At 35.6% G+C, this 20,920-nt stretch overlaps 5 protein-coding genes across 5 annotated transcripts; 2 read left to right on the forward strand and 3 right to left on the reverse strand.

The window, feature by feature from the left end:
- Positions 1 to 1,126: 1,126 nt before the first annotated feature.
- LOC142220427 (lipase 3-like) lies at positions 1,127 to 2,484 on the reverse strand. Its single transcript, XM_075289564.1, has 2 exons — positions 2,326 to 2,484; positions 1,127 to 2,273 (listed from the first exon to the last, which is right to left on the reverse strand). The coding sequence occupies exons 1-2, from the start codon at positions 2,422 to 2,424 to the stop codon at positions 1,161 to 1,163; spliced, it is 1,212 nt and encodes a 403-aa protein (XP_075145679.1). The 5' UTR covers positions 2,425 to 2,484; the 3' UTR covers positions 1,127 to 1,160.
- A 500-nt stretch (positions 2,485 to 2,984) lies between these two features.
- Positions 2,985 to 4,578, reverse strand: LOC142220429 (lipase 3-like). The gene is made up of 2 exons (XM_075289566.1): positions 4,432 to 4,578; positions 2,985 to 4,196 (listed from the first exon to the last, which is right to left on the reverse strand). The coding sequence occupies exons 1-2, from the start codon at positions 4,531 to 4,533 to the stop codon at positions 3,075 to 3,077; spliced, it is 1,224 nt and encodes a 407-aa protein (XP_075145681.1). The 5' UTR covers positions 4,534 to 4,578; the 3' UTR covers positions 2,985 to 3,074.
- Positions 4,579 to 8,935: 4,357 nt separating this feature from the next.
- mRpS18A (mitochondrial ribosomal protein S18A) lies at positions 8,936 to 9,620 on the forward strand. The gene is made up of 2 exons (XM_075289568.1): positions 8,936 to 9,152; positions 9,210 to 9,620. The coding sequence occupies exons 1-2, from the start codon at positions 9,056 to 9,058 to the stop codon at positions 9,578 to 9,580; spliced, it is 468 nt and encodes a 155-aa protein (XP_075145683.1). The 5' UTR covers positions 8,936 to 9,055; the 3' UTR covers positions 9,581 to 9,620.
- Positions 9,621 to 10,206: 586 nt separating this feature from the next.
- LOC142220428 (uncharacterized) lies at positions 10,207 to 12,380 on the reverse strand. The gene is made up of 2 exons (XM_075289565.1): positions 12,049 to 12,380; positions 10,207 to 11,722 (listed from the first exon to the last, which is right to left on the reverse strand). The coding sequence occupies exons 1-2, from the start codon at positions 12,268 to 12,270 to the stop codon at positions 10,460 to 10,462; spliced, it is 1,485 nt and encodes a 494-aa protein (XP_075145680.1). The 5' UTR covers positions 12,271 to 12,380; the 3' UTR covers positions 10,207 to 10,459.
- Positions 12,381 to 14,902: 2,522 nt separating this feature from the next.
- pch2 (pachytene checkpoint 2 protein) lies at positions 14,903 to 16,469 on the forward strand. The gene is made up of 4 exons (XM_075289569.1): positions 14,903 to 15,061; positions 15,135 to 15,309; positions 15,379 to 15,673; positions 15,727 to 16,469. The coding sequence occupies exons 1-4, from the start codon at positions 14,991 to 14,993 to the stop codon at positions 16,461 to 16,463; spliced, it is 1,278 nt and encodes a 425-aa protein (XP_075145684.1). The 5' UTR covers positions 14,903 to 14,990; the 3' UTR covers positions 16,464 to 16,469.
- The last annotated feature ends 4,451 nt before the right edge of the window (positions 16,470 to 20,920 follow it).

The following is a 20,920-nucleotide window of genomic DNA, read 5'->3' on the forward strand; positions in this document are numbered from 1 at the left end:
ACAAAAACAGTTTATGATGCAGTTTAAAAACAGATGTGCGTGGTATTTTGTGTCTGGAATATGTTATCAAGATACTCAAGTAATCTTTGAACAATTCTCCACCTATGAATGCACCAGTTTGTTTGAGATGCATTTGCTATGCAGTGTTATTTGGAGAGCTGCAATCACCATAAACATATGATTTTGACATCTTAAAATTTGGTCGAAATAAAAAAATTGTAATCATATGGCCCCATGATTTAACCTTCTTGTTCAGCCATGATATAATGATTTGTCATCCAAATACTGACGGTATTAATTGGGAGCGTTTACAAATAAAGCCCAGCATGTTCCCTTATGCGTCGTCAAGACTATAAAGGTTGAATTACACACCATGCGTCAATCCGTGCGTTGATGGAAGGGTTGATTTTTTTCTGTTTGCGACAGACTATTCGAGCTTTTGATTTCAAAGAGAAATTTCAACTCTTCAATCATCGGACGCATTGAACGCATGGTATGTAATTCAATTCAATTTATTGTGACAATACAACAAGCCAAAAACGAGGCCAATAATAGTGTACTGCCTTAAGGTAGAATTACATACCATGTGTACAATGCGTCCGATGATTGAAGAGTTGAAATTTCTCTTTGAAATCAAAAGCTCGAATAGTCTGCCGCAAATAAGAAAATCAACCCTTCCATCAACGCATGTAATTCAACCTTTAATGTTCTACCTTAAATATTTGCTACATTTATGTTCGAAGGCATAATCGATATTGCTGCTTGTTTATGGAATCGATTACAAATTTATCGATATTTTACTTACGTCCAACAGTTCTTAGCGTTCGACCACACTCTATGATTCTTTACAAACACAGACATTCCGTCCGGAAAAACTTATAGTCTGGACGGCGCATTACGCTATGTTAACTTTTTTCTCCAAATATCGCCGTTTCAAGATTAGAAATAGCATACAAAATCTGTAGTTTTGATAGCTCAGCCGAAGTTCCGACAGAACATGAACCTTTACATATATACAATATGGCCCTACTCCACATTGTTGGTATTTAATATTATTTTTGACAATTTGTAAAAAGAATAGAGCAAACATTGTAGAGTTCCTAAGATGAAAGATGATTGCACAGCATTATAATGAAACATTTTTATTTTTATTACAAATATTATTCATGTTTAAAAATATTCTTCATAACTTGATCGTTCACCATTTCCTTCATATGTTTGGCAAGGACAAAGTCCAAATGATTGAATGTAAGATCAGGTACAAGGTAATGTCCAGCCAAATTACTAGCTTTCTCTACTAATGTATTCACATCTTTAGGAGTGCAAAGAGCATCATTATTACTAGAGTATAAGTAAGTTGGTGCTATGATATTCTCCAGTTTATATTCTGGAGGTGTTGGTTGTCCATAAAGTTTTTGATTTCCCTTTTCTCCATAATCCATTTGGCAAAAACGTCCGGAATTGTGATCACTTAATTGTATATAATGAATTCCTTGATTGCTCGATGATCCTGCTGGATGAGTTTCTATCAATTCTTGTAATGCGGTCAAGTTGGTATTTTTATAACCGTCTCCAGCAAAAAGTAACCACAGGTTTTTACACAAAAACTTTAGTGAAGGCTCTAAACCGCAAGCATTGTCCGCTATACGATTAATTAAACGGTTTTGGGGAAGAAACTCCATATCACTGAATACTTGATTCCACATTCCACCGGGCTTGCCAACCAAAGGGCGCAAAATATCGAAAACTGCAGATTTTGGATATTCAAAAAAGGCACATGGAGCCAGCATATGTGCGGATTTTATCTTTTTGTTATATTCTTTGTGTTCTGACATCATAACGAAATACACTGTCGTACCCTGAGAATGTCCAACATAATGTATTTTGGATTCTCCCGTTACACTCAGGATATAGTCAATCATTGTGGGTACATCAATAGTACCAATTTCATGCCAATCAAAGTTCCAAAATTTTGGATTTTTAAGGGAAATAATTGAATGGTTGCGAGAGTATATATTGCCACGAGCATTTCCCAACCACACATCAAATCCAACATCGGCCAACAGATAACCCAAAGCATTATCGGGACCACCGGTGAGCCAACAGTCAGAGTTGCTGAAAAGGCCATGTTGTAATAGAATGGCAGGTCGATAGGTGTATTTATCTTTTGAATTTCGGGAATGAGGAATACGAAATAGGTTCAAAATGTAACCATCCGGTGTTGTTGCAAAGTGAGATTCAGCTGGATATCCATGACGGCGTGCGCGTTCATCCTTTCGATGAAAATATTTTAGTTCCAATGTTAATTAATACTATTTATCATACCGTTTTTATCAACTCCTTGAACTTACACTCTGGCTCCTCAGAATCACCATAGACATTGGCCAAACTTAGACCAATAATAATAAATGTAAGTAGATGCATAGCTGTGATAAAGACAATGCTTCCCTATTGCCTTGAAACGTATTATTTATATGAAGTACTAGACACTCAATATGATATGAATTTGTTTCATTTTAATTCCTAATAAGAATTATATTATTATATGTTATTAATAAGAATTATTTTATACTTATTTGTATTCAATATATGTATCTGCTAAAATACTGTAATAAATTTTAAAGATAATATGTTATCTAGAGATAAAAGCCATATTTTTGTTTTTATATGGAGTGTGGACGTACGGATACTTGAAAAATATGTAATTGTGGTATTAGCGGTAATAAAAAAAATTTAACTACAGTGGGTAACGGATATAAGCATATAATAAAGTTAATAAAAAGACCAGGCTTTCCTTTTCTTCTGAACAATAATTGCCTATAAGAAAAAACGCATATAAGAAACAAATAATATAATGTTCTTATATCCGTTACCTACTGTACATTACTCAATTTCAAATTAACAAACATTAAATCCCATTTTGAGGGGAAATAATCTAGGGAAGATACATGACCTAGCCAAATCATGACAATAAATAAAAATCGTTTTTAATGTTCATTGGTTTAGTTAATTGTTTATTAATTACCCATAAACGATGAAACACTGCTAGAAATTACTAACAAATCTTTAACCGTTTACAAGGAATCTTCGTGTTTAAACATGTTTTGCATAACTGGATCATTAACCATTTCCTTCATGTTTTTGGCAACAATAAAGTCCAAATGATTGAATGTAAGATCTGGCACACGGTAGTCACCTGCCAAATGTATAGTTTTAGAGACCAAAGTATCTACATCCTTGGGATTGCAAAGGCCATCGTTATTACTAGAGTACATATAGGTAGGAGCCAATATATTTTCCAAGTTGTAATCTGGGGGAGTGGATTGACCATAGAGTTCTTGGTTCTTTTTAGCTCCATAATCCATTTGACAGAAACGACCGGCATTATGATCACTCAGTTGAATGAAATGAATACCTTGATTACTGGACGAACCTCCAGGATGAGTTTCAATCAATTCTTGCATGGCAGTTAAATTAGTATTTTGATATCCATCACCGACAAACAATAACCACATATTTTTGCATAAGAATTTCAATGCTGGATCTACACCACAAGCTGTATCAGCAGCACGGTTGATTAAACGGTTTTGTGGCATCAATTCCATATCAGCGAAAATTTGATTATAAATGCCACCTGGTTTTCCCACCAATGGACGGAAGACGTTGAAAACAGCGGAAGTACCATGCTCAAAGAAGGCGCAAGGTGCCAACATATGAGCCGATTTGATTTTGTCATTATATTCTTTACGTTCAGACATCATAACAAAGTAGACAGTTGTTCCCTGGGAGTGGCCAGCATAATGGAGTTTCGTTTCACCAGTTTCCTCAAGGATATAATCAATCATGGTAGGGATATCGATGGCACCAATTTCATGCCAATCAAAATGCCAGAATTTTGGGCTGTTAATCGAAACTATGGCATTTTGACGGGAGTAAATGTTACCACGAGCATTGCCCATCCACACATCAAAACCAGCATCGGCCAAGAGATAACCCAAGGCATTATCGGGACCACCGCTGAGCCAACAGTCAGAGTTACTAAAAAGGCCATGTTGCAACAAAACGGCAGGACGTCGAGTATTTTGGTTATTCAATTTATGTGAATAAGGAATACGGAAAAGATTTAAAATATAACCATCAGGAGTGGTCACGGTATGAGATTCCGCCGGATAGCCGTTGAGACGAATTCGTTCATCCTAGATAAGTAAAAGATAGGACACGTTAATACATTCCAGTCCATTACTTAGTTGTATTCATTTGAAGTTAGGCACTAAGATCTTGTTTCACCGCACAATAAGGAGTTATGGCCAATATAAATGGTGCCTTGGATCATTCTCTTTCAAGTTCCCTGCCAAATTTTTGATTTCTTTTCATTATCATAAACACGTATGATAATGATGGAAAAAAACTCCCTTACACTTTTAATCTTACCGTCTTAATCATATCCTTGAACATGCATGTTGGATCGATGGAAGCCGCGGAGGTGAGTACCGCTAGGCCAAGCCCAATAAGTATTGAGAACGACAACTTCATGTTTTGCTATTCACTTTACTTCTAATAGACTCTCGTGAATTTAAATCATTATTTATATTTAAACTACTAAATAAAGTAAGTACATAAAAATAATCTGTACAAGAACGACTACCACAATCCTTATCTAGCTCTTTTAGGTGATTCAATTTAAATGTTAATGTTAAATTAACACGACCATAATCATTGGTCAACTCGTTTAGTGTGCGCTTAAATCACAACCGAAGGGTATAGATTTATGGCAATAAGTATATGAAAACAAATAAATGTATCAACAAAATGTAAGGCCAGTGAAATTTATAAAGCTTTTTATGAAAGTGAAATCAGGCGCAATCATTTGTTGTATGTTCTTTATCAATAACCAGCAAAAGAATTTGATAAAGTGTCATTTTTATAATTATTTCTAAATCTGTGAAATGATAAAAGGAGAACATGCAAATGTCTGACCTGTTTACTATAAACTTTTTTTTAATAAAATTTATTAGAAGAATGTCTACAAAATATTAAAAAAACAACTCTTACTGCAGTGGAACCAATATACACAGAAAAAATATCACCAAAATATGGACTAATTATTTGTTGTAGTAGATTTAAATATTGTAGATTTAAAATATTGATTTTTTAATTCCCAACATTTTAATAAAAAAAAATAAATAAATAAATAAAGTAAAAAACTTTTTAATGTTATTTGGTAAAATTAAATTTTTAATTGAGCATTTATGAACATCTTATTTTTGAATTAAATGCCATATTCACATTACACTTTCTTAATCCACTTTAACTAGATTTCAACCGTCCTTTGTCTTCTAGAAATAAATTTCAAATCTCGAAAAAATGGATTTCGAGCGTAATGTGTTGTTGTTGTTGTTGTTGTAACAGTTTATTGTGATCTCATCCATTTCATGTTATACGCTTGGTACATCAGCTTGTTGGCAGATCAAGGAACTCTGCGACTAAGATGGGGTGTGTCCAGAGTGATCTGGTGGTAAGTCGGGTTGGTTTGGCTGGGCAAGAGAAAAGATGACGCGTGTCGTGTGGCCCTTGGTTGCAAATTGGACAAACGTCAGCTACGCTGCTATCAATCACCGATAAGTAGGAATTGAGGCGGCTGCACTTGCCTGATCTTAATTGGGCCAAAACTACCCTAGTCTGCCGTGGGAGGTCTCTTTCCTCCGGTGCTATGGGCGGTGGTCGGACTCCAAGAACAGGATTAACCTTGTAGCTTCTCACCGCTTCAGCTACAGTATCCTCATGAATCCTGTTCAAACCTGCCTGGTACGCTGCTTGATCTAGAGGCTCTCTTTTATAGCGCTGGATCTCGCGCTCTAGATTATGTATATCAACCCTTACGTTCCTGGGTGGTGGTTGTGTATCCATAAGATGGTGGTTTGGATGATTACTGCGATAACAACCCAGGAGATACTGCTTTGACAACATGTAGTTGTGTCTTCGCACAGGGATGATCTTTGTCTCCACATAAAGGTGATCCAGGGGTGTGCTGCGGAGACACCCAGTCGCAGTTCTAAGAGCAGCGTTCTGGCAAGTTTGTATGTTATTCCACTGCGTATCACTGGTCTGCGGTGTCCACACTGGCGCTGCATAGTTTACCACTGACCGGCCAATTGCCTTATAAGTAGTTAGCAAGGTTTCTTTGTCCGCACCCCAAGTACTGCCGGCTAGTGACTTGAGGACCTTGTTTCTACCACGGAGCTTATTACAAATTGCAGTGGCATGGGCAGATGACCTAAAAAGGCTGTCGAATGTGACCCCAAGAATCTTGGGGTAATTTGTGGTCGGAATTATTACTCCATCGACTCTGATATTCAACTGCCTGCGCACTTCTGCCGTCCATGTAGTAAATAGTGTGGCTGAGGATTTGGTGGGGGATATCCTCAAGTTTCTCGCAGTGAAATAACTGGTAAGATTAGCTATGTAGACGTTCAACCGATCGCAAATGACATCAACATTGGGCCCAGATGCCAAGATTGTACAGTCATCCGCATATGATACAATCTCGACGCCGTCAGGAGGGGGTGGAATCGAGGACATGTAGAGGTTAAACAGTGCCGGAGATATCACCCCACCTTGGGGAACTCCCTGTTTTACTCTACGCGGTCTTGACTTTCTGTCCCTGAATTCCACGTACGACTGGCGTCCACACATATAATTCAGCACCCAACGCTTCGCTCCTGCCGGTAGGGACGTATTCTCGATGTCCTCAAATAATGTGGCATGGTTGACCGTATCGAATGCTTTCGATAGGTCAAGCGCCACGAGGACCGTCCTGTGACACGGCCTGGGCTGGTTAAGTCCCTTATTAATATGTGTCGAAATGGCATGTAAGGCTGTTGTCGTACTATGTACCTTACGGAATCCATGTTGATGGTGGGCAGCTGGAAAATTCTCCACAAGGCTGGGGAGGAGTAATGCCTCAAGTGTCTTGGCTACTGGCGAAAGAAGGGATATCGGTCTGTACGATTCACCTTTGCTCGAATCTTTGCCCGGTTTCAGTAGTGGAATCACCCTTCCCATTTTCCAGACATCGGGTATAATGTGTGATTCCAAAGACAAATTGACGAGTCTGGTCAGGTACTCAACTCCCAGTATTCCCAGATGCTTCAGCATTAGCATTGAAATTCCGTCAGGGCCCAGCGCCTTAGATGGTTTCGCGCTGTTGATGACATTGGTAACTTCGGCTGCAGTAAATTGTGGTGTGTCATCGGCTCGGAGACCACGTACACGACGGGTGGCTCTCCTTTTCGCTCTATCACTCTCGGGATGCTCGACAAACTGTCGGTTGAAGTATTTAGCGCACCTCTTCGGATCAGTCACAGTCACGTCGCCAAATGTGACTGAAATCCCATCATCCCTTGTGGAGGGGTTCGAGAGGGCTCTAACTGTTGACCACAATTTACCAGTTCCTGTTCCTAAGTTACATTGCTTCAGGTGCTCTAACCAAGTGTTCCGCTTGTGCTCGTCGACTATCTTACTAATCTCTAGATTTAGTTCTCTGATTCTAGGATCAGCAGGGTTAGCACGACGGCGTTCATCACGCTCGTCTGCGAGTCCCGCCGCTTCGGCTGGGAAGTTGGGCCTCACTTGGGCAATTCGACCAGCGGGTATGAAGCGAGCGGCTGCTGCGTTGATGATGTCCCGGAACTCCCTCTGGGCAACATGAACATGTGAGGGGGACGGGAGCTCACTGAAGCGGCGATCGGTGTATTCTCTGAAGCCTTCCCAGTTGGCTTTCTTTTGATTAATAAACGTCCGGCGTTCAGAGGTTATGAAATCGGAGGGTCGGTTGATGGTGAGAATTATGGGGAGGTGGTCCGAACCCAATGAAATGACGGGTTGCCAGGAGACGTCATTTATCAGACCAGGCGATGCTAACGATAAATCTGGCGAACTGCTGCAGTCACCCATAATTCTCGTGGGGGCCTATTAGTTTGGAAATAAAAAAAACGTAAGTCGGGCTGGACCAAAACAAGTAAATATAATGGATGTAAGTGCTGTCCCATCCATTATACGCACTTGTTTGGTCCTTAAAACTTAAAACTAATGTGAATACAATATTCCCAATAGCTGATAAACTACACGCACATTTCTTTCCCTAAACACAAAAAAACAACACCGCATATGGAGGTAATATCAGTAATGATGCAAAAGCAAAGTTAATTGTCCTTATTAAAATACTGAATTATTTTACTTTTTAAACTTACCGAAAAGTTATTTTTCGAGATTTGAAATCTCTTTCTACAAGACAAAGGACAGTTGAAATCTAGTTAAAGTGGATTTAAAGTGGCAGTGAATCGGCCCAAAAAACGTAATAGTACTGCTCTGTGACTTTTACCTTTCTCAGCCAGAACCAGACCTTTGAATCCCGGAAAGCGGTGGGCATCGTCTATCCGACTGTATTTAGAATTCAACTTTTCTTAACATGTGCTCCGGATGCAGTCCACAGTTTCGACTTTGAAAGAAACGGAGCACATATTTCATCGGATTGCACAGTTTTCAAGAACTGTAACTTTTGCGCATGTTGTTCGAAGCGAGCAAATGGATATTCCCGCTTTGAAATCTTTTTGACGTGTACTTGATGTTTTAAATTTCCTTTTGTCTCAGCTGTCTTGCCCAACTCTACTGCGAGATTGTGTTTTTGAGTTCTTTTTTCTTGGTAGTTGAAGTGCAATCGCACAAATGTAAATACTGCATAAACTCTGTACAAATTGAACGTCAATACCGTTAAATAAAACATAATTAATTTTCTGACATTCAACGTTGCCAACCACATTCTTCGTATTGTACATTTTTGCACAAAAAGATCTTAATACCCGCCTTTTATTTAGAACGATATTAGCAGCACTGTTGAACCGGTCATTTCACAAATGATTGGTAACGTTGGTGAAATCTGTCACTTCAAACAGATGTTAGAAACACAATACGAGAATTGAGTGTAATAAGGGACAACATTCTGAATTACGGATTCATTGAAATAAAATAGAAACGAATACGAAAAACATTGCTAGAGATGTCTGCTTTACTAAGATTTCCACCTAAAACATTGGTCTCGAATGTCCTTTCCATAAGAACACTGACGACAACTTTAGTGAACAGAATCAAAGAAAGTGAGTGCATCAAAAATATGTTTCATAACCCCCTAACTAAACATTTTCGGTTTCCAGTTCAACAAAGGCAGGAAAACAATTCTCTAATTATTGAAGGTGTTACAAAGGTTTCTCCCCGTGCTGATAATATGCTCAAATCGGCGTGTGTGGAAAAGTTCTGTCCAGAATGTACTCTAGGCTTGGACATAAAACACACGGATGTTTTGATTTTATCCCAATATGTACGTTCTGATGGATGCATGCTACCAAAGAGAATAACTGGTTTATGTCATAGACAACAGAAAAAGATAGGAACATTAGTTACGATGGCTCAGAAGGCAGGTCTGATGCCTAACTTGGCGCCCGCTAACAGCAAGAGAGATCCAACTAAACGTTATGGTTGGAAGAAATTTAACAAATACTTCAATGAAAAAACTATAAAGTATTAAATACTTCCAATAAATATTGCAATTTTGTTTAAATAGATAATGTCGTCGATATTTTTTGGCAATTACTTCGGCCTAAATATAAACAAAGAAAGTACCAAATTTCAATGGGTCGAACGAAACAAGTCATTCCACATGATATCGAATCAATGGGTCTCCCTTCAGCACAAAAACTTATTTTTCATACGACGTACTAGCTTTTCGGTCTATAAGAGTCACAAGTTCGATAGGATTCAAGAAATTCATATGGGTTTATCAGAAAATAATCCTCTAGTGGATTTGTGCTGTTATTATAGCAAACTTCCCAATATTTTTAATTTTGATAACCAATATCCTCTTTATTCTACTTAAATTAATTTTATATAGACCATCTTTAGTTTACCAATATATTTAACAAGACGTGAAACTGAGTGGTCCAATTTGATGTAAATCTGAACTCAGTATTAAAAAAAATAACACTAATATCAATTATTCTTTGTAAGAAATCCAATTTTAATGAAAAAACAAAAAGAACGGCTATCATTTATAACCGTGTTCGATGATTGCCAGATCTAACAAGACGTGAAACTGAGTGGTCCAATTTGATGTAAATCTGAACTCAGTATTAAAAAAAATAACACTAATATCAATTATTCTTTGTAAGAAATCCAATTTTAATGAAAAAACAAAAAGAACGGCTATCATTTATAACCGTGTTCGATGATTGCCAGATCTATCAAGGGGAATTAATATCAATACTTTAGGAAATATATTGTATATATATTAGATACTAGGTATATTGAAATACTTATAGATGTTTATCATTTATATAGAAAATAACATTTACAAATGTATAAAAATGCAGAATCATTTCTTTTAAGGCTAATTTAATCTTTTCAAATACTAAAAGAAGTTATGATTTTCGAAAAGATTTTGAGATGTTGGTTTGGCCACCTTTTCCACACATTCGTGGACCCGCAGTACATGCATTCTTAGATTCGATCGTTGCGTGAACGATTTAGAACATTGCGAACATTTAAAAGGCGTTGGGTCCTTATGGGTCAACATATGCTCCTGACAAGCGGTCTTTTGTCTATATGCCTTGCCGCAGACGTCACAAATGAATGGCTGTTCTCTGGTATGGGTACGCTCATGATTGATAAGATGGACTTTTTGATGAAAGGCCTTAGAGCAAAAAGAACATCCGAATCGTTTTTCTCCATGTTGTCGTATGTGGTATTGGAAACGGACATGAGTGTAATTTTCAAATTGTTGATTACAAATGTGACAGGTGTAAGTGGATTTCAGGTGAAAATTTTTAATATGACGCTGAAGATGAAGCTGGCTTCTGAAATATTTTCCACATTCCTCACATTGTGTTGTATCGGGCCTATTGTGCTTAAGTTTATGTTGAGCTAACATAAAGGAAGATTTAAATGTACTGGTGCATATATCGCATTCAAAAGGCTTTTCTTGGGGATGGAAGCGCATTACATGAGTCTTCAGCTGTTTGCGACTTGTACACGCTTCACCACATATTTTACATATCAAACGGGGATTATATTTCTGTTTCTTTTTCTTATTGGACTTGTAATTTTGTGCGTATTCATAATCCGATGACTCTGAATCGGATGAATCCTGCTGTTGTTCCTCGTCCGACGTTGGAGTAGAAGACTCTTCATCGTCTTCTCCTTGCATTTTGGGTTCTGGTGACCTTAAGATATACTCTTTTTTGTGTATTTCATTCTCAACGTCACACTCTGGTTTTATGACCTCCATTGTTTCCATATCAATTGGTTCAGTTTTTATTTCCTCAAATAAAGGCGGTGGCGTGCCAATAGAAGAGGCAGAATCTACCCCGAAGTCTGCCAATCGGGGGCTTAAACGCAAACGAGGACTGCTAAATGGGGAGCCCAAAGCATTATTATAATTTTCTGTATTTCTTTCCGTATCTTTGTTTAAAACAGATCGAGCAGTAAGCACTGGATCTTCATGCTCCGACTTGGGTGATAATCTCGAAAGTTCCAAAGGTGTGTCTTCGTTGAAGAAGTAGCTTTTGAAAACTCGCTGACTATCCAAACATTCCTCGCGAAAGGAGTGTACTTCTTTGAACCGTAAATAACATTCCCCGCATAGTTGTTGTGGTAAGCCATCCTCTGGCATAATCTGAAAAAAATGTAAATATAAATTAGATCATTTAAGGCGTTTTGAAGAATATTTAAAAAATTAAAGCTTGTATTCAAGGTCAAAAAACAAATTTCACCACATCTGCTATGGATAATTGCATACATAAAGAGCTAATTATCCAAAGTAGTTTCCGAGACATATTTATTGAGACAAATGTTCTTTAAGCTGTATATGAAGGACTTATGACCTTACGTTTAGTCAGTCTTACCAAAGTCTTGTTTGAGCTTTAATGAAAGTAGGTAAGATGGAGGCTACGCCTAATTTATATGTACCATAATTATACAAGAATTAAAATAATAGCTTACATTAAGCTGCCAAATTACTAGGTCTTCGAAAATTTCCTTTACATCATCACTTGGTTCATACTCATCAATCCCTTTCACGTTATTTCCAGTGCCTTCAACATCCATGCTATGTTTCTCCTTAAAAATTTTATAAAATTTTTCGTCTTCCGCAAAGAAACGACTACAGCAACGACAAGTCGAATTGAGGAAGAGCTTCTTATCAAAGCAAATCTCAAAAGCCATTTCTAAAGTTAAAACTTCTGGTAGAAGCAATTATTACTACCTCCTCAAATGTTAACAATACATTATTTTTTATTTCAAGTAAAACATAAAAACAAAATGCGTTCCATCATCCCCCTCACGGCGCATCGACTATACGTCTGACCAACACATTTTGAACGGCGTCAATTTTTACGATGCCGGTCCCAATATATGTCCTGTGGGCATATAATCGTCTCAGGGAGGGGGTTGTATGCGGGGGCTCCATCAAAACCAACTAAATTTGTGTCATGCCATATGTTTGATATGGCAACTCTATTAAAATCATCTGCTGATGTTTGCATTGGTAATAATCTAGAAATGTAGCCAACGCATCCCAGTAAACACAAGCATTGGAGAAATGTTTATACTCAATACGCTTTCAAACGTTTTTTTTTTCAAAGAATTAGCTTAGAATTCAATTTGAGAAATTGTTGAGAAAATGGCGTTCTCAACAAAAAACAGACATCGCCCTCAATAGTAGAATTCAACACGATAGCAACAATTTCTCAACATATTAGCAAAAACTTTTCAAACTAAATTTCATTTTAATGCTTCAAATGGTGTTACCAAATTGATATGGTGTTACCTATGAAAAATGCTCATCATTGTGTTTGTTGGGATAATACTAATAATAACCCTGCCAGCATTTCAAAGTTCCATTTCATCCTCATCGCTACCACAGACTCGTCACCACAACCATCGCGAACTGTGATGGGGGAAGCATATCAAAAAGTACAAAATGTACATGAAAGTATTTTGCCATCACTACTGTTAGAAGAGCCATTTTATTTTATTTAAATAAAAACGAAAATATAGTTCTGAAAACATAGATATTACGCTTAAAATTGTGAAAGGTATATGGTGAACAATTTTCGACTTTCCAAATAGAATAAAGTGATCGTTTTTCAAATATTTTTCCAGGCACGCTGTCTCCATCGAAAATAAACAAACTGGCTGATAGACGCTGCAATATGTAACTTGCTACTTAAAACTCAACATCATTCTTTTATTAATGCAAAAAATTATGTTAAATGTGATGAGATAAACCGAAAAATGTTATATTTATAAGAAATTATAAATGTTTAATCAAATCAATAAACATCTACACAATCGTGTTTTACTTGACCACAATGATTCTTCTACAATTACCTTAAAATGCACTTTTTCTGTTAGTTTGCAGGGGTTCTTATTGGCGTCCTTCGAAATTGATCTAAATAGGCACCTAATAATTGCACTGATGAGAAACTTTTTCGTAGTAACTTGGCGTGGTACAACTTCTCAATAGTGACTGCGCTTTTCCGACGAGTTTTTGATGTCGTATATGATTGTTTTCGACGTAGTGGGGATTCTCAGAAGCGCCCCCAAATTCAAAAAATGTTGACAGGGAAGGTGGCATCGAATAAACAGCTCGTCGTATTGTTCTACTAATTTGAAAAATTAGACCTGTTTTCTTTTAGCACTGTATATAACGACAGAATTATGTCAAAGTGATGTCACTTTAAAGGTGGGTACTAAGTTCGAGTTTAAGCCTAGTACTGAGATCACGTTTTCGCACGAAAAACTGTTATACGCCATATAAAAAACGTTAAGCCTAGTACTAAGATCACGTTTTCGCACGAAAAACTGTTATACTCCATATAAAAAACATTAGCGCGGAATAAATGCGAAATCTTTGTTTTAAGCATTTTAAAGCACATATTTATACAACCCTGGATTTTTCGCACGAAAAAATAGGCAGGCATATTATTTCGCATATATAAGGTAACATCCCTGGGTTTGAGATCCTATATACGGAGATAGATGAAGATATTCGTTTTTCGCAGAAACGAACTTAGTACTAAGCATTAGCGCGGAATAAATGCGAAATCTTTGTTTTGAGTATTTTCAGATACATATTTATACAACCTTGGATTTTTCGCACGAAAAAATAGGCAGGTATATTATTTCGCATAAATAAGTTAACATCCCTGTGTTGGAGAGATAGATGAAGATATTCGTTTATTATAATTTGATGTGGAATGATCCAATGTAAGAAATAATAATGTTTATTTTCTGTAAAGTGAATTATTGAAGAAATGTAACCGTGAAAAACTGGCTAAAAATATATATTAATATTAAAAAAAAATTCTTTAAAAAATAGAGTTTCACATTCTTAGCCAGTTCTTAAAGAAAACAGAAATATTGTCACAAGTTCACGAGAAACAGACAAACTTTCGTGTCTATTGCATGTAATTTCACAGTAGTAATATAATAATAGCCATAAATGTAATAAAATCTTCTCAAATCATTTTACACACTAATTCTGCATTTATGTAAAACAGGTCTAATATATGCTTATTGCGTATCTCCGACATTGTTTTCAAAATATGTGTGAAATCAAAATGAATTCAAGCACTTGACAAAAGTTAGTAAGTAAAGGGTTGAATGGAAGTCGTCTTACCATGCTGTTTAAGTTTGATACTTCAGGATATTATTAACGCTACTCCTTTTTCGTATTTATTGTTGCTCCGGCGAATTGACTGCATCAGCAACAAAGGTTTGGCAAGTAATGGATCTATAAAAATGCTCTTGTATTTGGAAAACATTGATACTATAACATCGATGTAAGAAGTAATCGATATTTTGGGAAACATCGATATCGATGTCGCAGCAATCACATCGGGCAAATTAACCGGCAAATTAACTTTTCTGAGAAAGAATTTATGCAAGACGAAATGAAATTAATTTCCTATAAAACTATACATGTGGAGGTGTGCGTCAAACTATTGCCAGGGTAAGAGTTAATTCTAAGGTTTTGGAGGCGTTTAGATATATAGCGATCTTGAATAGATATTCCTTTCTTTTAGAAAACGCTTGGAGGACATGCAAAACTTAATTGATGGTCCCCTTAGAGAAATGTTGAAAACTAAGCAGCTTCCTTTTAATGAATCAATTAAACTAGTACCACAAGAGATGGATGATGATGCTCTAATGTGTGTAGATAGTCTCTTACTGGAATGTGAAGCAAAAAAAGAAGGAGAGGTAAATAATATTTTAATGTAAAAGAATGTCATATGTCGAATAAAGCCCCATCATTTGAATTTTTTATAGCTTTTATCGCCATTAGATAGTGATTTCCTGGTATTCCATTATTATTGGCCTTCAATTCGAAACATGGAGCTTGAAATGTTTGATGAGGAAACTGAAACGGAGTCTATACCCTCTTCAAGTCACTGGCTGTTACCTTCTAAATCTTTTGTGGGTTTATGGGAGCATTTAATTTACGATGAGGGCTCTAAAGAGAAGTTATTGAAATTCGCTTTGTCGGCTTTGCTATTCTCCCAGCATAATGTAAATCCCAACATTATTTCATGTAATCGTTTGATTTTGCTACATGGACCTCCAGGTTGTTTTTTGTAATATCTTAACAATATCGTTTTCTATCAATTTCCATTATAGGTACTGGTAAAACAAGTCTGTGCAAAGCTTTGGCGCAAAAACTTTCCATACGCTGTCGACCTGTATTCCGCCACACACACTTGATAGAAATAAATTCACATTCTTTGTTTTCGAAATGGTTCTCGGAAAGTGGGAAATTGGTAATGCGACTATTTAATAAAATCAAAGAAATTATACAAGATCCACAAAGTTTGGTGTGTGTTCTAATGGATGAAGTAGAATCCTTGGCCTATGCACGAGATTGTATGTCTGGACAGGAACCCAAGGATGCTATGCGCGTTGTAAACGCTTTACTCACCCAGCTGGACAATATCAAAGAACATCCAAATGTTCTTGTATTTGCCACTTCTAATCTTGCCGATACCATTGATATTGCATTCTTGGATAGAGCCGATGTAAAACAATACATAGGACTTCCCAATGAAAATGCCATTAAAAAAATATACGAATCAATGCTGGTGGAACTTATGCGAGTTGGAATGATAGATGCCAATGCATCATTGCAAACTGATGATAAACATGAAGGCTTACTCAATGAGCTATCGAAACGTAGTAAAGGTCTAAGTGGGCGTACATTAAGAAAATTGCCATTTTTGGCACATGCAGCACATACCTTTAACATCGACTTTGATTGCTCTACAAAAATTAATTTATCAGATTTTCTTGATTCAATGTTAAAAGCATTGGAGAAACACAATCATGATCGTCATTTGATGAAATTAAATAAAACCGAATAAAGGTAATTCAAATGTTTTGTATTTCTACCGAATATTACAGGGGGTTCAATAAGCTTCACTGAGTTCCAGAAGTTCCAAAACATCTAACAAATCTTTTCGCTAAAATGAGCATTAAAATTTATAATGAATAGCCTCACAACTAACAAAAACCACCTGTAGAGTATATGCAAGACAATAGTGGCGTCTGGTCAAACAAAACGTTAAGAAATCAACACCACCATTGATTCGACAATAAAGAACAATAAATTATTGAAGAAAGTCATGGTAAAATTAATATTAAAAATCAAAGGGAAATTTATTAGATTTGGATATCGGTCTATAAGGTGGCTATATCTAATTATATGTATATGGAGAGTTTATCAGCGATGTGGGTGGTCAGTATGGAAGATGCAGAGTGTGCGGGAGCACACCTCCCACCCGTCCAGGCACGGTCAATTCGATAATTCCGCCAAGAATTGTAGATGCTCAGTCCATTTAGTCCGTCCGGAATCTATATAACGTATGTGTGTCAACATTTTGACGGACTGAGCGTCTAAAATTCCTGACGCAATTGTCAAATTATCCTTGCCTGGACGGGTGGAAGGTGTGCTCCCAAAAAGATTTGACAACAAATGCAACTCCTGGATGTGAAGTAGTCAAAGTTTACGTACCTTTTCCAAAAAAAAAAAAAAAAACAAGGAAAGTCTAAAGTCGAGCGGGGCCGACTATATTATACCCTGCACTACTTTGCAGAGATGGTCTGTATCAAACATTTTAAGGTTTGCGACTGTCGCAAAGTTGTAAACGTCGTAAACGTCACATACACGTCGTAAATGTAGAAAAAGTAGCAAACGTCGCAAACTCGAAATACTTCAGACCCTTCAGATAGGCAGCAAATGATATCCAAGATGATGATATATGCGAAGAAGTTTAAATTCTCAGGAATGTTCATAAAATTATTAACGAGTTTAAAATACTTGAGAATATAGTTATTTCAATTGGAAATTTGAAGCCAAAATTACTATAAACTACTCGATGGTGCAGTAAAGGTGACGGTCGGTACTCGCTCATAGTTAACCTTTCACAAATTACTGCAGAAACTGGAAGGAAGGAAAACTACTTATTGCTGTTGCTGTTTAGAAAAAATTTTATAAAATCACTTTTTGGCTTATTAGAACCAATTTCCATACTAATTAAAAATTTTCAAAATTGTAGCTAGTCATTCGTTGATGCAGCTAAAGCTTGGTCCACGAAAACCAAGAATAGTTTCAAGTTGTGAATGAGAGATGTAAATCTAGTAGAGTTTTGAATAAATACAATATAGGACATTTTTTGCATACCTTTTATCGGGGAGCTTAACTAAATTAAATTAAAAAATATTCATAATTTCTTTAATTCCAAATTAGGTTTTCTACACTAGGTTTACGACTTTTGCGACATACGTATTATACCGTCGTAAACGTATGTCGCAAAAGTCACAGTTTGCGACAGGCCAACCCTGCTACTTTGTAGATCTAAATTTTCGATACCATATCACATCCGTCAAATGTGTTGGGGGCTATATATAAAGGTTTGTTCCAAATACATACATTTAAATATCACTCATTCTGGACGGAATTTGATAGACTTCTACAAAATCTTATAGACTCAAAATTTAAGTCGGCTAATGCACTAGGTTGAACACAATGTTAGTAAAAAAATATGGGAAAACATTTAAATCTGAAGCAATTTTAAGGAAACTTCGCAAAAGTTTATTTATGATTTATCGCTCGATATATATTTATTAGAAGTTTAGGAAAATTAGAGGCATTTTTACAACTAGGAAAATGTTGGTATTTTGACCATTTTTGTCGAAATCAGAAAAACATATATATGGGAGCTATCTGAACTGATGGAGGAATCTGAACCGATTTCGACCAAATTTGGCACGCATAGCTACAATGCTAATTCTACTCCCTGTGCAAAATTCAACTAAATCGCAGTTAAAAATTTGGCTTCTATGGTCATATGAGTGTAAATCGGGCGAAAGTTATATATGGGAGCTATATCTAAATCTGAACCGATTTCATAAAATTTGGCCACATTTGACTATACTACTATTTATACTCCTAGTGCAAAATTTCAACCAAATTGGCGTAAAACTCTCGCTTCTGGGACCGTATTAGTTCATATCGGGCGAAAGATATATATGGGAACTAATTCAAATCTGAACCGGTTTCAATAAATTTGGCACACTTCACTATAGTACTAATTGTGCTTCTTGTGCAAAATTTTAAGCAAATTAGGGCAAAACTCTGGCTTATCGGGCGATATATATATATATATATATATATATATATATATATATATATATATATATATATATATTATATATATATATATATATATATATATTATATATATATATATATATATATATATATATATATATATATATAATATATATATATATATATATTATATATATATATATATATATATATATATATATATATTTTAAGGAAACTTCGCAAAAAGTTTATTTATGATTTATCGCTCGATATATATTTATTAGAAGTCTAGGAAAATTAGAGGCATTTTTACAACTAGGAAAATGTTGGTATTTTGACCATTTTTGTCGAAATCAGGAAAAAACATATCTATGGGAGCTATCTGAACTGGATGGGAGAATCTGAACCGATTTCGACCAAATTTGGCACGCATAGCTACAATGCTAATTCTACTCCCTGTGCAAAATTCAACTAATCGCAGTTAAAAATTGGCTTCTATGGTCATATGAGTGTAAACGGGCGAAAGTTATATATGGGAGCTATATCTAAATCTGAACCGATTTCAATAAAATTTGGCACATTTGACTATACTACTAATTATACTCCTAGTGCAAAATTTTCAACCAAATTGGCGTAAAACTCTCGCTTCTGGGACCGTATTAGTTCATATCGGGCGAAAGATATATATGGGAACTATATCTAAATCTGAACCGGTTTCAATAAAATTTGGCACACTTCACTATAGTACTAATTGTGCTTCTTGTGCAAAATTTTAAGCAAATTAGGGGCAAAACTCTGGCTTATCGGGCGATATATATATATATATATATATATATATATATATATATATATATATATATATATATATATATATATATATATATATATATATATATATATATATATATATATATATATATATATATATATATATATATATATATATATATATATATATATATATATATATATATGGGAGCTATATCTATATCTGAACCGATTTCTCCAAAATCAAATGGGTTCTATTCTGAGCCAAAACACATACTTGTGCCACATTTGAAGTCGATTGGACTAAACTGCGACCTAGACTTTGATTACAAAAAAGTGTTCACGGACAGACGGAAATTGCTATATCAACTCAGCGCCCACCCTGAGCATTTTGCCAAAGACACCATGTGTCTATCTCGTCTCCTTCTGGGTGTTGCAAACATATGCGCTAACTATATACCCTGTTCCACAGTGTGGCAGAGGGTATAAAAAGGAATACGACCAAGGCCGTATTCAGGGGGGGGGATGAGGGGGATCAAACCCCCCCCGAAATGAATGAATATTTTTGCACAAATCATAGAATACTAGTTGAAAAGCCCGTCAAACGATGTCGAAAAAAACAAATTGTTTTTGTTCTCGCACCACAAATTTCATTTTTGGAAAATGTCTGCAACAAAGAGGATATTTCCAAACGTGCATATTCTTTTAAAAATTTTGGTCACTTTGCCAGTTACTCAGGGATGGAAAATACAATTTTTAAGAAAGTAAAAAAAAGGTATTTTTTGAGCTGAAAGGTACTTTTTACTAAATTTCACAAAAATTTCACTGGAAAATTATTGTCAAGAGACTAAATTTTAAAGAAAAAAAAAAAAATTGACAAAATTTTCTATATAAATAAATTTTGCAAAAATTTTCTATAGAAATAAAATTTGCAAAAAAAATCTGTAGATAAAAAATGTTGCAAAATGTTTTCTATAGAAATAAAATTTTGCAAAAAATTTCCTATAGAAATAAAATTTGTACAAAATTTTCAATTGAAATAAAATTTTGACAAAATTTTCTATAAAAATAAAATTTTGCAAAAATTCTATATAGAAATAAAATTTTGACAACATTTTCTACCGAAATAAAAAAATCGATAATATAGAATCACATCTTTTTTCGACTAAAACATTCTTGAAGTTCAATAAAATCCTGTTTTTGACTATGTATTTTACAAAATCGAGATTTTCTTCCCACATGAACATGTCTGTTTTGCCATATTTGTAAAAGACTATTACTAAATAAGATTGATAAAGACTTTCTCAAAATATTAAATATTTTGTCAAAGCTATTGTACCGTAAATCTGATATCGACTCAAAAATGTCTACACAAAAGGTACTAAATCATTCGCGGGGGTACTGCGGTACTGACCGGGGTGAAAAAGTATTGAAAAAAGT

Source organism: Haematobia irritans, chromosome 1 (genome assembly GCF_050003625.1).
Source record: "Haematobia irritans isolate KBUSLIRL chromosome 1, ASM5000362v1, whole genome shotgun sequence".
In the NCBI taxonomy this organism is placed as follows: Eukaryota; Metazoa; Arthropoda; class Insecta; order Diptera; family Muscidae; genus Haematobia; species Haematobia irritans.